The sequence below is a fragment of the Ptychodera flava genome (genome assembly GCF_041260155.1).
Source record: "Ptychodera flava strain L36383 chromosome 3 unlocalized genomic scaffold, AS_Pfla_20210202 Scaffold_25__1_contigs__length_14229661_pilon, whole genome shotgun sequence".
NCBI lineage: Eukaryota > Metazoa > Hemichordata > Enteropneusta > Ptychoderidae > Ptychodera > Ptychodera flava.
The window spans coordinates 10,835,047-10,852,817 of NW_027248279.1; the positions used below are offsets into that span (position 1 = coordinate 10,835,047).

The 17,771-nt window shown below is 38.0% G+C and overlaps 3 protein-coding genes across 4 annotated transcripts in view; all 3 read left to right on the forward strand.

The window, feature by feature from the left end:
* The window catches only part of LOC139125244 (centrosomal protein of 63 kDa-like), a 513,301-nt gene that overhangs the window by 68,063 nt on the left and 427,467 nt on the right, over window positions 1-17,771 (forward strand). The gene's annotated exons all lie outside the window — the stretch shown is intronic.
* Window positions 1-17,771, forward strand: part of LOC139125256 (angiopoietin-1-like) — a 220,411-nt gene that overhangs the window by 23,026 nt on the left and 179,614 nt on the right. The window lies entirely within an intron of this gene.
* The window catches only part of LOC139125246 (kin of IRRE-like protein 2), an 84,383-nt gene that overhangs the window by 3,698 nt on the left and 62,914 nt on the right, over window positions 1-17,771 (forward strand). The window contains exons 5-6 of the mRNA XM_070691342.1: window positions 2,049-2,333; window positions 2,637-2,927. Coding sequence (XP_070547443.1) covers window positions 2,049-2,333; window positions 2,637-2,927 — 576 coding nt within the window. The remainder of the gene's footprint in view (window positions 1-2,048; window positions 2,334-2,636; window positions 2,928-17,771) is intronic.

The window sequence follows — 17,771 nt, forward strand, 5'->3', positions numbered from 1 at the left end:
GAACGTTTTTATATTTTGTTCAATCTAATGTAGTCCACCACAGACTCAGAAACAGATACTCAGCGACGCATTGCTTTTTGTAAACTCCCTGGTTTTGATCACTAAATTAAGAGCGAATTACTAAAATTAGATTTACTGAAGAATTGTTTTTGAGGAATTGTATGTCTCTCCAAATTTCTATCTAGATCAACATCTAAATTATGAGCAGTGCCATCTGAATGAAGTAGACAAAAATGCCTAATGTGTTCCTTTTATAATGTATAATCGCCTCATGTAGCATTCACTTATCTTATCTGAAATAGGTTCCTCCGTGTCACAGATAATACCTATGCTGTTACTACTCAAAATTTTCTTAGTTTTAAGCGTTTTCAGTAAGTCTTAGACTTCTATTTGTTAACGTTTGACTTGCAAGGAAATTCGCATACTGGACGAGATTGAGTGATAAAGTCGTAGGTAACCTTGACAAGAAAGGGAGCGAAGTTTCAAATTCTTTCTATGAACATCAGTTACAGTTTCAAATCTTGATTAAAATAGACACTTTAGTTCCAGTGATATCAACACACATTCTTAATACGATTTATATTACTTCATTACATTTTTCATTTATGAATTCTAATATGACGTAACTTTCGATTCACTGGTAACCAACACACTGGAGCAACCGTAACGGCAGTCATTGTATCATTAGTGCTGAAGTACTAAGACTCGTTATGTTAACAGCCATAACATTGAAATCTCGTATACCATTGTCGTCGATATTGAAGCTGCGTCCACTAACAGTACAATTATTTCAATTATCCGGGCACTTTTGCTTGTAATATTCTCTTGACAACGCCTGCCAGCTCATTCTACATCGTTTATTTAACATTCTTGTCCCTGCCAAACAATGACACCATTATTTTTACTCTTACAAGAGACATTAATGTGCCCTGCAGCCCCGGAAGTATAACCAATTTTATTAGATTCAACTTGGAGACAAAAACTAAAATATAGTCATCCTTCCAATCAGCCGATGCAAGCTCCCTCTGTTTTCATACAGTCGTGTTTTGGGTCGTCTACTTGTTGGCATTGTCACCCAAAGAGTATTTGTTGGCTGTGGGTTATAAGTCTGTGGTATCATGAAGGAGATTCATTGTCGTGCAGTGCTGTTAGAGTGGACGAATGTTAACGATTCGAAATATTAAAATGTGAATTGTTACCTGTGAAAACAACTGTATGTGATAACATTAGCACAGCGCAGCGTTTACCTTGGTAATCGTGGCCCTGCTATTGTTACTTAAACTCTGGCCATTTTGTTCTTGCTATAAATGTCCGTTCGGTCTGCGATCTATCGTCGATTGATTCTACAAGATCTCAAGATTTATAGCCGTACTTCTTTAATTACACAATAGACTTCCCCAGTTTGTTCAATATTTACTTTACAATTATTAGTTGTTGTATATGGCTGGGGTATAAACGCTTTCAATAAGTGAAACTCTCGCCAAGCTGTGGACCACTTGGGATAGTTATTTCTGAGCGAGATCAAAGAATCGTAGCACGAGGTCCTCCCCAGCTAGAATTTATACAATTCAAATAATTTTAAATCTACATATTTTGAAGAATAATTCAACTCCAACTTTATTTAAATATTTATGTGTTACGACAGGCATATCCTCCATATCCATATTGATATCAAACAAATCAAGGTTACGAACGCGGGGAGCGGAAAATGATCTAAATCCAATTGTATCATAAAATTTTAAAAACATAAAATACCAAAAAGTGTCACGCTAAGGCTGAATAAAGTGACTAAAGGTTGCTATCAAATAATCACTATTAATGTGCAATGTTTTTTTCCGAAACGATAACCTCACTTTCTATTTTCACATATCTCTAATAAAAGATTTACGATGCTAATGTAGACGATGTAATTTCTGTTAAAACGAAATCAGCTCTCGATTCCTAATTAAAAAAAGATAATTTTCAGATGATAACAAGAAGCATTGCATCATATGAGGGATAATGACGTCTGCCAATAAATATTCAATTTGTTATTTCTTTGTCTGCAGATGACCTTGACTGTTTTGTAGAAGATGGCACTCAGAATGAAGGTCTTTATCAAGTTATTGAAGGCAACACCAAGAAACTAAATTGTCTTTCTGACGGAGCTCCACCTGGTTCTCTGACCTGGATAAGAGATGGCGTAGATTCTGAGTCGACGGGGGATTCACCACTTGTCTGGGAACCAACCTTTGCTGATGCAGATTCTAACCTTGTCTACGATTGTGAACTTCGTCATGAAACTCTTTCAGAACCGATATCATGTGAAAACACCATCTCATTTGATGTTCAATGTAAGAAAAATTTTCGCTAAACTGTCTTTTAATAGTATGATGGCTGCCGCTTTTTCTGGATAATATTCTGAGGGCAATGTTTGAAGATCTTCTCTCAGTTTCAATTAGTGTAAGGTGTGCTTGTGAGGATAGATTTCCAGACTCAACTTCTCATTCTTCATGTCATAGAAAGTTGGTGTAATATTTCTACGATAAAGACGCTTAGTATTCAAAATGATTTACACTTTCTTGCATTTTTGAAATTTAAACTTGTTGCAACATGTGTAAATTACACAGTCTGCATCCTCTTCATTCTTACGGCAGACAAACCAATTCTAAAGATCGATATCAACCCAGAGAACAAAGACGGCAAAGTGCTTGAGGGAAAGAGTTTCTCTGCCGACTGCATGGTTGTACGTGCCAAACCACCTATAGAGGGCAGTGGTCCCACCTGGAGTACAACAGTAGAGGGCGCTGATGTCGGTGACAGCTCCTCATTAAACTTGCCCGCAGTGCTGAGAAGTCAGGCTGGTGACTATGTCTGCTCTGCTGAGAATGTGTTCTTTGATGGAAGTACTGGAAAATCAGAAGAAACTGTGACGCTGGAAGTACAATGTAAGAGTTTTGATCACACCGTATTATGGGCAAATCGAACGTTTCTTCTGGGCCAATACAAAAACAATATTACGATTCAGTAAAAGATGGGGTCAAGTTATTTCTCAGAGCTCAAGCCCCTCCCTCCGACATGATTGTTTTTGTGATAGGGCTACTGTTTTTTCCATGTGCACATTACTATGTATCACTTTTTAAACATGGGGCAGACTACTACATTGCGATTTTGTCTTCGTGTATTAAATGTGTAATCGCCTATACTATTGGCTAAAGTAACTGGATCTAGAAATTCCGAGTCATAATACTCATGCCAGTAATCTATTCCTTTTAAGCGTTTCTAACTTTCTTAAGCAACATGACTCGAGGGTAGTGGTGTTTTCGTAAAATGTGTAAGGGTATGACCAGTATTTTTTCATAATTATCATATCGTCACGTGGCAATGAAATGGTCGCATCATTCAATATGTATATTGTTCAACATTATCGTCACTATCACGCTTACCTGATATAGAAGTTCAATAATATGCAAATTATAAAGAGTCGTTGGGCGATATTACGGTATGTCTATATGTATGCATGTATGTATGTATGTACGTATGTATGTGTGTCTGTCTGTCAAAGTGTCAGTCTGTCTGTATAAATGAATGAATGAATGAATGCATGCATGCATTCATGCATTCATGCAAGTATGTATGTATGTATATACCTTCACCTTGCTTTCATAAGTCTAGCGCCCTCTTGTGGCGTCTGTGAATTTGAATGCAAAGTGAGGCCACTGGAGCAAACCCTGGGCAGCGGCTGGAGGGTTTCCCCAGTGGCCTCACTTTAAATATATGTCTCAAAAGTTTTACGTTTTTAACCATATATGCTGTTGATTTTACATTTGTCACTTGGCTGTTTTTAATTATGAGCAGTAGCTATTTCTCAATAATTTTCTGTACACTTACAGATCCACCAGTTCTTACATTGCCTCAAACTACACATTCAAAGTCGGTGATGCTGTGTCTATCAACTGCAGTGAGAAAGTCACTGAAGCCAATCCACCTGTCACGGAGTTCACCTGGAAAAGGCATAATGATGTTTTCCAGACGAGAGAAGTCTTGACGATTGACGCGATCACCAGGGAAGGCCACGGAAGGTTTACTTGTGAGGCAAACAATGTTTTCTATGATGGCACTAAAGGCAAAGCTGATTCAACACAGAATGTTGATGCAGTGTAAGTGAAAGGAAAGAAAGAAAGAATAGTCTGTGTCGTGACCTTGAGAGGACAGAAGCCCCAACTTTAGATACTTTGCCCAAGAAAAAAAAGCGTATAATTCTCTTCCTTTAAAAATATGTTTGGTAAACACGTCATTGTGCACATTATGAAGTGGCATTGTTAAGGGTAGATTCCATTCCTAATAAAATGATCTTAAACCTGAAAGCTTTCTTGACGAAATGACACATAAAGAGGCTTTCTTGACAAGTTAAGAGAATTATTTCGGGTTGATCATAAAAAAACTGCATTTTTTCTGACAACAGTGATCTAAATGCATCAAAAGCTTTTAATGATCAAGTTTAATTGTAGCAATTTTTGTCAAGGTCAAAATTGATTATTTTAGTTATACCACTCTCCGCCTCGTGCCCATTGTTCTAACCATGCTCTCTAATTCCATAACCGAATATTTTATTATAACCACCTGGCTTTCTTTTGTTTAAAAAGTGTCCGATTTACAAGTTCTTTTGTTTAAAAGTGTCCGATTTACTAGTAAATCGGACAGTTCTTTTGTTAAAAACTGTCCGGTTTACTAGTAAATCGGACACTTTTAAACAAAAGAACTTGTAAAATGGACACTTTTTAAAAAAAGAAAGTCAAGTGCCGACGAGTAAAAAAACAAATGCGAGACATTATACCAGAAGAAATTTATTTCACCATTAAGTACAGAGTAAAGACACTTTAAAAGAATCACCGGACTGAATTAATTTTGCACGACGGTACATCTCAAAATCAATTACAGGTTACCGTGAAATAACGGTATTGATTGCAAATATCACTTCAGTGTTAAGGTATTGTTATCACGATCATTCGAAGCTGAAATTTAAGACTTCAAAGTCAGTTATCAACACTGAATGTAGAGGTTTCAGTCGCCTTTGGTAAAGTTAAATCTAGCGACAGGCAAACACACACGCAGTACCACAGTCATTGTGGATCTACACGTATTTTTTTGTACTTGCAGTTTCTGTTGCGCCTTTCTCTGACGTGGCTGTGTAGCTTGGTCTTCCGATTGTGGCCGTTAGCACTGGCGTGACAGGGGGACTTTTCTTTTCCATCTTTGGCTTTGGTAGTTGAAGTGCACCGGATACAGCTTTCATTTGTACTTCATCCGCCATATCGATATACGTAGAGCGACTCGGCAATTGCGTGTATGCTGCTCAAAGTTTTCGACCCAAATGAGCAAAGCGTGACTCTAACGTCGATCTGCAAACACCTTTTCACTTCATTCGACCAACCAATCAATCAAACATAATTCATACAATTCAAATCAAACCAGGTGCGCAACCACGTCATCGCACTACAATAGCAACACATGTCAACTTTGTTTTATCCAATCATGGGTTATTTTTTTATACTTTCGTTCAACAAGGTGTCAAAACGCGTCAATGTTTTCCTGCCAAAGTTTCAACTTGCACTGCACTAAAATTACAAATAAAAACTTTCGGCATGCAAACAAGGCTCTAAAACTCGGCAAATTCGTGGTATAACACGGTCAGCGAACTCGTAGTCGGCGGTTTACGGAATTCAACGGTACAGTTTGCCAGAAAACTCCTCGGCCCTGCGGGCCTCGGACTTTTACTGGCAAACTGTACCGTTAAATTCCGTAAACCGCCTCCTACTCGTCCGCTTACCTATAGAAAATTGCTAAAATGCAGAGCCACTACGACGTACTATTATGTAGACAGGCATGCAGAAAACGACATTATTTGAAGAGATACTACTTAACGTTGTACATTTGAACTGTAAAAGCATGCTGCTTTTCCACTTTCCAGACAAACCTGATGTTAAAACACGGCCGTTGTTGCGCTCAAGGGAGGTGAATCAAGAGATGTGGTTTGTAATGTTGAAGCAGATCCAGCGCCCTCTACAGTCAAGTGGATCAAACTGCCTGGAACAGACGCAGTGTCAGAAACCGAAACACTGACCCTGACTGACGTCACTTTAGATGATGCTGGCGAGTACAGATGTGAGGCCAGCAACACATTTTATGACGGAGAAGTTGCAACTAATGATGAAAGCAATGGTATCTCTCAAGTTGTTGTACAGTGTAAGATTTTTTCTGCATATTTTTCTTGCAAAATTTTGCAGGATAGTATAAGTAACAAATTATCTTATTCATGATTAACCAGGATTTTTCGGTAGGAAGTGTTCTATATTCAACCCAATTGCCAATGTAGGCAAAAATATAAATATGTAAAATGACTGTGATGTACTGGAACAGGTTATGTCGGAATTGTGACCGCTCCTGGCTTTTGTTATTTTCATATCTGCAGTTGGATTATTAGAGCTAAATACGAATCACCAAATATTTGTAACGAGCCAAAATTACTAAGTGTTTGTTTTTATTTTTGGAGGCACGGTTAAGTCAATGTGCATTACATGACTTAGCAAACGAACTGGTGTTTTGAATTCATGATTGGAGCGGTTCACAGTGGACGCTTGTTTAAGTGTACTTCACCTTATCGACTGTAGTGCACCGAAATGAAGATGAATCAGTTTGGTGTTGATCATTTCGTAACAAGTTATAGCCGATTGTGTCAAAATCTGCTGATATATAAAAAAATAATTAGTATGAGAATGTTTTCCGTATCAAAGACAGGTAAATATCATATCGATATTTGCTTAGAGCAGTCTAAATAAGTCAAAATGTATTGCAGCCTGAACGCTTGAAAAACTAGAAATAATAAACTGATAATATCAAAATATATATCACAAAATTACCTAAATACATTTAACTAGGTCATGTCCCATAAAAGGTAATTGTCAACACCGATATGAAACAAATTACAACACTCACCTTGTTTTCTCGTAGCTTGTACCTATGAAATCACAAAATAGAATTAATGCAACTGTTATGATTTTATATTTTGACTTACATTTATATAATTCTTATTAATTACTTTACAAAAAATCAAATCATTACTTAGCATGAATGATATACGAGGTAGAATCCAGGTTTTGAAAGATATCGATGATCTTCTGCACTTACGCGATCATCAAGTTCGAGCATTATTGTGTGCTCTTGGTAGAAATGCAGTTGCTATGAACATGATGTGGTAGTGATGCAAAAAGGTGATCCCAGTCTAACAAAGTACAATGGATCTCCAAATATCTCCTTCAAGAGACTTCCTTCCAAAGATAGCCCCCTTTTACCGTTGGTTCGATGTAATTGTGTCGTTGTTTTACTGTATCATTTTATTTTATTGTACTGCTGTGTAGGTAGTATTCATTTAATGAAAATATGTTTGGTGAAAAAATTGGTTAATATATGAATCATTTAATTGCACAGCAGCAACAAGTATATCCAATCAGTTTTGCGAATATCTCTGACAGATATATCAAGTGCAACCCTCAATGGACCCACAGATCCCGTCGGCGAAGGCGATAAGAACATCGCATTGAACTGCTCAGTTGAAAGTGAACCCAAACCAAATTCATACAAGTGGGAGTTTGTGAACAAAGCTGGTGAGATGACTTCTTACAGAGACATCGATGATGTTGGATCGTGGAGTAGCGTCTCGGGAACATGCTGGAAATTACACCTGTACAGCCACAAACACCTTCCATGATGGTTCAAGAGGGAGAAGTTCAGCTACGATTAATGTATCTATTATTTGTAAACACAATTAACAATTAAGCTCAAACGTTTAAGGAAGGCATGCAGACATTCTTGCCGTATTCCTTGAGAACTTGACCGGAACGAAAAATTCTGAATCACGCAATGTCATATATATATATATATAATATATATATATATATATATATATATATATATATATATATATATATATATATATATTATATATATATATATATATATATATATATATATATATATATATATATATATATATATATATATATATATGCCTTTCAAGGTGATTTAGCACAATTGGAACTAATTTAGGATGATTGGATGGTGAAGTGATGTCGTTTTGATCTGTTGATGTAACCTCGTCTCCTTTTCGTTTTAAGTTACACAGTTTTTTATGGATAATTTGTAATATTGCAACATTCAGCTATAGGGCACCTGACACCTTTTAGAAATTTGAAAAACATAAAAATCCAATTATCCCGAATTTGTTCCAATCGTGTTACATTTAATTTGCTTGCTGATGTTCACACACAAATTCTCTCCTCGTGAGAAATAATTAAACATTGTAGAAATGCAAGAATTATTCTGAAACATTCGACGTACAATATTCGTACATCTTTGAAATTTGCATGTCTCAAGTTGATGCACCTAGCATTACGAACAAGGATGAAAACGTGGTTGTAGTAGAGGTGGGAGCCACTGCTGAACTCACTTGCAAAGTTGAAGCCGTACCCAATCCAAACTTCAACTGGTTCAATGCAACTGGAGCCAAGATTAAAACGACAAGAGCAAATATACCATTGCACAACAGTCTGAAGATGGCGTTTTTACCAACACATTGATGATTAGTGATGTCGTTCTGGCAGATATCGCCACCTATATTTGTTATGTTGTAAACGATATTGGAAGCGATATTTACACGGTACAATTATCTCTACAAGTGAGTATTAATATTGATGTCACCTTCTTAATCGTGCTGAAACGGTTGTGAAGTCAAAATAATTTGATAAAACAGCATTGTTAAAGCAAGGCAAAAATGAATAAGACAGGCACAGAATGATACGTTTAACTCGGAATCACCTTGCTTCAATGGAGTGTTAATTAGTATGACTGCATGTTGGTCTGCAAGTTCATTAAACACTTTGCCATAATTACGTATCCCTCTAGCATTATAACGTAACTTCCCATCTACCCCTTAAGTATTTAAAATTGATAGTCGAAGACTTATTTTTCATTGTTGACCATGTCTCCATTTGTAGATATCCCTGGCTTAAATATTACTGGCATTCTGGGCATCATGTTTTGACTTCTTGTCGCTGTCTTACTCGGGAGTATCTCTGTTTTCTTCTGGTGCTTTTGTCGTAACAAAGGCAATGGGAAAGGTGAGTTCTCTCCGTCAAATATTTTGATTGTCTCTCTTAACCATAATGAATCAGTTGAAACATTTTAAATATTCCACACTAGGTCACTTACAAATTTACATTGAAGGGGAAAGCACATACGGAGACCCAAACACAGCAAACCAAACTGCATCCAAGATTTAATCATTTTCTCCTTACAGGAGGATATAGTCACATTTATTCAAGGAAGTCAATACGCAATTACGCATTTCGTATATCATTATGCTAAGTAATGATTTGAAACTTTGTAAAATAATTAACAAGAATTACATAAATAAATGTAAGGTAAGATATAAAATCATAACAGTTACATCATTTTTTGTGTGACTTCATAGGTACAACCTGCGAGAAAACAAGGTAAGTTTTGTATGTTGTTTCATATCGGTTTTGACAATATGGCCTTTTACGGGACATGATCTAGTTAAATGTATTAAGGTGATTTTGTTATATATTTACCATAAAGGAGTCATGCCAAACAGAATATCTCTGGGGACCTTGAAATGACGCCAGCCAATATCATGTCCGCCGTCTCATCTGGTGATGTTATAATGCTGACGTGCCTGATGACCCTTGCCGCCGTATTAATGAACCACACCATCGTCTCGAAGGTGACATGATTGCTGCCGTCCGGGAACATCGTGAAAATGAGAACCCCGAGAGTAATGCCGATGCTATGCCTGTGAAACCAACGATGAACATTGCATCTTTATATGCAAGTCTTGCAGAAGAAGACTTAGAAGATAACGTTACTTGAAAACCGGAGAGGTTGTTTGGGAGTTTCCAAGAGGTAACATCTTTCTGAGGGAAACTCTTTCTGAGGGACGATTCTGTAAAACTGTGAAAGGAGAAGCATGGTATATTGGAGGGAAAGATGGAACAAGTGAAGTCATTATCAAGGTTGCTATAGGTACGATATTGATGTAATTGAACGTTAATACTTGACTTGAGTTATATTTACACATGTTCCATTGCAGTACTTTGTGTCTGTACCGAATCTACATAATCTCAAGCTCGTATATAATTGCAGATTCAAACCTACGGATTTATATCTTGTGCTTGCTGTATTCTATACGACGTGTTATATATATATATATATATATATATATATATATATATATATATATATATATATATATATATATATATATATATATATATATATATATATATATATATATACTGAGAATCTAGGAACTTGTAGTTGTCACTCTACAGGCTGTTTCATGCGCTAAGCAATCATCTCCTGATGATTGCTTAGCGCATGAAACAGCCTGTAGAGTGACAACTACAAGTTCCTAGATTCTCAGTATTACCGCCCTGCAGAAATGCATTGAGCACTATACTTTGCCTGTATTGACAAGCAAACCATTTTCGTATATACATATATATATATGTCGCAGTGTGTGGTTTTATGAGTGCGCAATATACTTTAAATTTGATTGGATACCAGGATATTTGTCTTATTGTGACTGGTAGTTTTATTTTGTTGAATGTGCGCTGAATGTTTGTCACGTTTTCATCTGACTGACTTTCATTTAGCCAATCATTAGTTTGTACATATCGCAATTGTATCTTAATCCACCAATAGAAACACATACACGTTGCAGTACTTGCACGTTTTGTGTACATCTGTCTGTCTCATTTGCATTTTTATCCACTAATAGTTAAATACAGACATAGCAGTACTCGCACCTTTTGCCACGTTTCAGTCCGTTAAAAGCAAAAGTGCGAGGAAACGTGCTTCAGTTCAAGCCTGTAGCCAGAACGGCAACATGTAAAACTGTGTTTCTGTATATTTCAGGTTAGTAGTTATATTCTTCACAGCCAGTTATATTTTCACAATTTTAATGTACTTTTTGCTACTCAGAAATGGAATAATTTAGTTAGTTTCTGTTTGATGTTTGATGTGAAAGCATTGTAATTAGTCTTTGTCAAAATAGTTCTTTCTCTCGGGATTATATACATGTATTGTCTTCAGCAAACAGTGTATTTTCTAATGAAAGTGTTTTGTGTTTTGTATAGTTTCAGTTCAAGCCTGTAGCCAGAACGGCAACATGTAAAACTGTGTTTCTGTATATTTCAGCATAATAAAAGTTGGCTGTTTCAATGCCATTGCTGGAGTGCTGTGTATCCATGTAAGGGCGGAACCGTGACATTTGGCGTAGTCGGCAGGATGGCAATTCCGTGTACCTGGTGTTTTCCGTGGATGCCACGCCCTAAATGGTTAGAGGACACGGCCGTAGCTGAAAAGCTGATACTTCCGGACTGGGAGCGGCGAACCCTCGAGTGGCGGATTTGCGATAGTGCCAATTGAACTGAAACCAGGCCAAACTGGACTTTGGTGAATTATCAGGTAGGCACGCTGTTTCAATCCAAGTCGGGAAATTCTCTGCGCAGAGTGTGTGTATGGGTGAACTGATAGTAGTGACCTGACCCGTCGCCTGGCCAGCGTAAGTTTCGTGTCTGTACGTGTTCATCATTGGTCGACTCAGGATTGACATGTCAAGAAGAATTCAGACTAAAAAAAAGCCCTAACTGGTTGATTTGAACGTGATTTTAGTGCATTGTGAACAACGGGACACCAAGTCGCGGTGATATAATTGCCAACGAACTTCAGTTATTTGGTTGACCGCCATTTTCTTAATGTTGAATACATACCGCAATTAAGAAGTTATTATAGTGCGAGGCTACACGCTTAGAACTTAATGTAATTGTGTTATATGTTTGTGTCTACACGAATGTTCGTTTAGTATAGTCTGTTTCTTTCAGTTTTTGTGCTTTGAATATTCCCGAAATAACCAAGCAATCAATTTCTAGTATAAATGTAATGGAGACTAGATTTTTTTTTCTTCAGATTCCGTAAATTTGATTTGACTATTTTGAATTAGATTATCGCTTTCAATTACTTTAAGTTGATTTCCTATGTGTTCTCTGAATTATAGATTTAGTTTAGAGTATCTATAAATTAATTTGTGTTATTAAGTTGGTATAGATTATTAATTTGGTATACATTATTACGCTAATTTTCTGTGTAGTAATCAGATTTAGTTGTATTTGTAATTTACAGAACTGATATAGAATTGATTTAGTTTCATACAGTAAAAATTTCTTCATTACTTCGGTTAGTAAAATTTCAATTGAACATTGCAATCCATCCTTACAATTTGTGAAATTTGGTTCTGTAATGAATTGATTGGTTTGAATTATCAATTTGCATAAATTATTGGTATCAGTTGATGTTTATAATTATTCAAATTATTGATATCAGTGTTGAAGTTTGAAAGTTGTTTTGCTTCCAGTTTGTTTTCTATATTTATGAAAATTCCAGTTGTTTTAATTGCATTGTACTCATACGTTTAGTATTATTACCCTGCAAAGTCGTTATTTTGTGTGGCAAACAAAAGTATCGACGCAATATAATTTTTCTGTATTCAAAGCGAGACGATTTACAACTGCTTTGTCGACATCCTCCAATATCTATTCCGTTATACTTTAGAAATACTTCCAAACTATTTCATTGCACTCATACTTGTTTTATTCACAGTGTATCGTAAGAATATAAGTTGAGTGTAGAGTACATGTGTGTAAGTTGTTTGCCGTTACGTATCTTATGCGATTTATTTTGTGTTCTGTATAGCTTATATTGTGTAACTTGATCAACATGGCTACCAGTTCAATTCATGATCGTTGTCTTTTTGTGCAACAATTACCACCGAAGTGTGCCAAACAAGATTTATTGAAATTTCTTGACGAACAGTTGGATTTAATTGACATTGAAAATGTGTATATTTCTGGGGATGATTCTGCTTTTGTGTTATTTGCCAACGTACAGTCAGCAACTGCATCTTTGCCCGTAATCCATAGGAGTACTTTTAATGACCATAAATTAAAAGCTAGCCGTGTCCCCATGACCTGTGGCCTAGAACTTGGGAAATTAATGCAGGAAATTAAGCAAGATCCTGGTGCAAGTGAAGCTCAAAAATATGATGCCCCGCCCGCTTCTCCAAAATCTGATCACACGAATTTGCAGAGCATTATAGCAATGTTAAGCTCATTATCAGAGACAGACAAACGGGTTGTTGCTCAGGCATTGCTCCCTAAACAAATGGAAACTTTCCCCACAACCCAGCTGTAACCCCAAAAGTGGAAGATTTGCTCCTCAATTTCCATTTACACCTTCTCCCAGTACAGCCACTACACAAGCACAAGCGCCTCCATCTCGAGCTATACACTCTACATCCCAATCTGGCCCACCCACTACTGCCATCCATTATTTCCGAGAATAGTAGTGTTTTCTGGTAAAGGGGACGTAACGTACGAAATGTGGCGATATGAAGTCAGAGGTTTATTGAGGGATAATGTTTTCCCGGAAGCCATTATAATGCAAGCAGTACGGAAATCTTTGAGAGCAGCTGCTGCTGAGGTACTCTTGCAAATGGGCGAAGATGTTACAGTTTCCCGTTTAATTGACAAGATGGACATGGTTTTTGGAAAGGTTTTGCCCCCTGAAGCAGTTCTAGCAAAATTTTACACAGCACATCAAAGTAAAAGTGAGAAGATTGCAGAGTGGGCTTGCCGTATCGAGGGACTGTTAGATGAACTCCGGCCAAGACAAACCATGGCTAGAGAGACACTAGAAACCATGCTACGGACAAAGTTCTTTTCTGGATTACAGAATGACCAAATCCGAAATGCGATTAGACATAAATACGACGCAGGTGAAAGCTACTCTGGTTTGCTACTGGCTGCAAGGATGTTGGAAACTAACCAGGAAGCCACTACTCGCATTCAACAGGCTACAGTTGCTGATAAAGACATGCTGGCTAAGTTGGCAGAAGTTACTCAAGGTTTAGCGAAGTTGACAAAGAAGGTGGAAGATCTTGAAAGAAAGAGTGCAAATCAAAACCAGCCTCATCAACGCAACAGTAATCAGCATACCCAGCAGAGATCTAATTTTGCAGGCACTGCTACAAGTGTGGGCAGGTTGGACACAGGAAAGCTGAATGCCATTTAAACGGACAACAGTCAATGAGGGACATGCACTAGGCCAGAAGATTCCCAGTCCCTCAACTACATTAGATTCATTGATTGGTGATGCAAATGAAGCCGATATCCTATTGGGAGGATTTCCTTGCTTGGCTCTTATAGATACCGGGTCAATGGTGTCGACAATATCAGAATCCTTTAATAAAGAGAAACTTCAAAAACCAATCCGGACATTAACTGATTTTGTGAAAGTTGAGGCCGCCAATGGGATGGAAGTTCCATACTTGGGATATATTGAAACTGAAATCATAATGCCTGATTGTTATGGAAGACATGTCTCAGAAATGTTCTCTTGTTAGTTGTAGATGACATTGAATATAACCTGAGGGTACCGGCGGTTGTTGGCACAAATATACTAAAGCATTTCCTTACAGAGTCTTCACCACAACAGGATGGTTCAACATCGAAGTTGTCTGGCCCATGGAGACTGACGTATCAGACCATACAACAACAGCAGCAAGTTCAAGGTAAATCTATACAGGTCAAGAATACCACATCACCATAGCTGCCAATCAAAGGACTGTAATCCATGGATTCTGCAGAGTAGACCCAAGGATATTCGGACAACAAATCATCATTGAACCAGAAGATCATATACCTCTACCAGGTGGGTTACTTGTCACCCCTACAGTGATGCAGTTGCGTTCAGTTGGAACTGCATGCAGAGTACCAGTAACTATAACAAATCTTGGAGTGAAAGCCATCACCATCCCACAAAAGACCATTTTATGTAATGTCAACCAAGCATCCACATTTCTAAACCCTTAGATCCATATCAGGAAGAACCCATTAGATTGGCTGTTGATGATCCCACGGGACCCATAGCACCAGAATGGCTTATTAAAGACCTTGGTTTAATGGATGAAGAAATCGAAATAAATGAAATCCAAAAGGACCCAACTATGAGAATCATCGGGATGTGGAAAACTGTTTACTCTGAAAATGAAATGGACTTGGGGCACACAACAATCGTCAAACACAAGATAAAGTTGACTGATGAAACGCCCTTCAAAGACAAGTACTGAAGAATTCCACCTGGGATGCATGAAGAATTAAAACAGTACCTAATTGTTATGCAGGAAAGTGGCGTAATTAGAGAGTCTGACAGTCCCCTGGTCTTCAAACGTGGTCTGTGTCCAGACACCAGATGGAAATTACGAGTTTGCATTGATTACAGGAAGTTAAATTCTAAAACCATTAGAGATGCCTATGCTCTACCGAGAGTAATGATACTTGGGACAACCTCAGTGGTGCAGAATGGTTTTCTTCCTTGGATCTTCGCTCTGGGTACTACCAAGTGGAAATGGAAGAGGATGACCAACAGAAAAACTGCATTCACCGTAGGTAATTTGGGCCAGTACAAGTTCAATCGGATGGCAATGGGACTGACAAATACACCAGCAACATTCCAACGTCTCATGGGAAAATTTTTTGGAGAATTGTCATTTCATGAGTGTTGTATATATTTAGATGACATCATTGTATTTTCCAAGACCTTTGACGATCATTTGAAAAGGCTGGTGCGCATATTCCAATGATTGGCAGCAAATGGGTTGAAGTTAAAGGCAACAAAGTGTGACCTGTTCAGGCAACAAAGTGTGACCTGCTCCATCGAAAAGTGAAATATCTGGGACAAATCGTTTCTTCTGAAGGAATTGCAACTGAACCTGATAAAACATCTACCCTGAAAGAATGGCCAGTTCCTACTACTGTAAAACAGGTAAGACAATTTTTAGGCTTTGCCGGATATTACCGTAGGTACATAAAGAATTTCAGTACCATAGCCAAACCACTTAATGATTTACTACGTGGGCTGCAAGCAAGAAACAAGTCTGGGAAGTTCCAACAGATCAACTGGGGAGATGATGCACGACAAGCATTTGATAGTCTGAGGGAGACACTTATGTCAACACCCATATTGGCTTTTGCAGATTATTCTTTACCATTTGAGCTCCATACTGATGCAAGTTCCAGGGTTTGGGTGCAGTGTTTTATCAACGCCAGAAAGGTGTTCTTAGAGTCATTGCATATGCAAGCCGAGGGTTAAACAACTCTGAACGTCACTACCCAGCACACAAACTTGAATTCCTGGCACTTAAATGGGCTGTTACACACAAATTCAGCGATTATCTGTATGGACACAAGTTCACAGTATATACTGATAATAACCCATTAACATATCTCCTCACTTCTGCCAAATTGGATGCGGTAGGGCACCGTTGGCTTTCTGACATTTCAACGTTCGACTTCTCCATTGTGTATAGATGTGGGAAGAGAAACATTGAAGCAGACGCATTGTCAAGAATTCCCTGGAAATTACAAGAGTCACCAGAAGATGAAACTACTGTGGAAAGTGACATAGTCCATGAAGTCTGTCTGGCAGCAAACCACGCAAGAGATGCATCATGCGTAGAGTCACTTAGTATGACAGTGGACCATGGTGGACTAACTGGAGTCGCATCTCATAACCTTATCAACTGGCAAACAAAGCAAATGGAAGATCCAGTAATTGGCCCAATCATACATCAGTTTACCACTGGACAGAGACCAAAAATACAAAACCAACGTAAAGAAGTAAAACAGCTGTTATGGCAGTGGAAGCGTCTTGTTCTTAAGGATGGTGTCCTCTACAGAAAATGTATACTTCATGGCCAGGAACATTTACAACTACTGTTACTGGAGATGTACAGGAAAGAGGCGTTGGTAGGACTGCACGATAATCTTGGACATTTAGGCACAGACAGAACTGTGGATCTTTTCAGGCGCAGGTTTTATTGGCCTGGAATGATCAATGATGTCGCACGAAAGGTGGAAGGGTGTTTGCCTTGTATTCGTCGTAAAACATCTATTGTTCCTAGAGCTCCTTTGGTTACAATCCAGACATCACAACCTATGGAAATGGTATGTATTGATTATCTGCATATGCCAGCTGCTGACAGGATTTAGCAATATATTGGTAATGACTGATCATTTTACAAGATATGCCATGGCTGTTACAACTAGAAACCAGTTAGCTTCAACAACAGCTAAAGCCTTATTTGAGCACATGATTCTTCACTATGGGTTTCCGAAAAGTTTACACAGTGATCAAGGAAGAAACTTTGAGTCCGCAACAATTCGAGAACTCTGAAAATTAGCAGATATAAAGAAGACACGAACTACCCCATTTCACCCTGAAGGAAATGGAATGTGTGAACGCTTTACCAGACGTTACTTCAGATGCTTGGGACCCTGTCAGAAGACAAGAAATCTACATGGGCCACATATGTACCACAAATGGTTCACGCTTATAATGCAACGAAACATGACAGTACTGGGTATTCCCCCTTTTTCCTCATGTTTGGATGAGAACCAGTACTTCCTATAGATGTGGAATTGTTTACGTGCCCTAGGAAAACACAAAAGGGAACAGTTTCTGGCTATGTAACTCAGCTGGCTGACCGACTGGACTTTGCATACAAAACTGCCATGGAAAAGTCTGAAGCATGTGGAGTGAGGCACAAGACTACATACGATAGGAGAGTAGTAGAAGCAACTATTCAACCTGGAGAC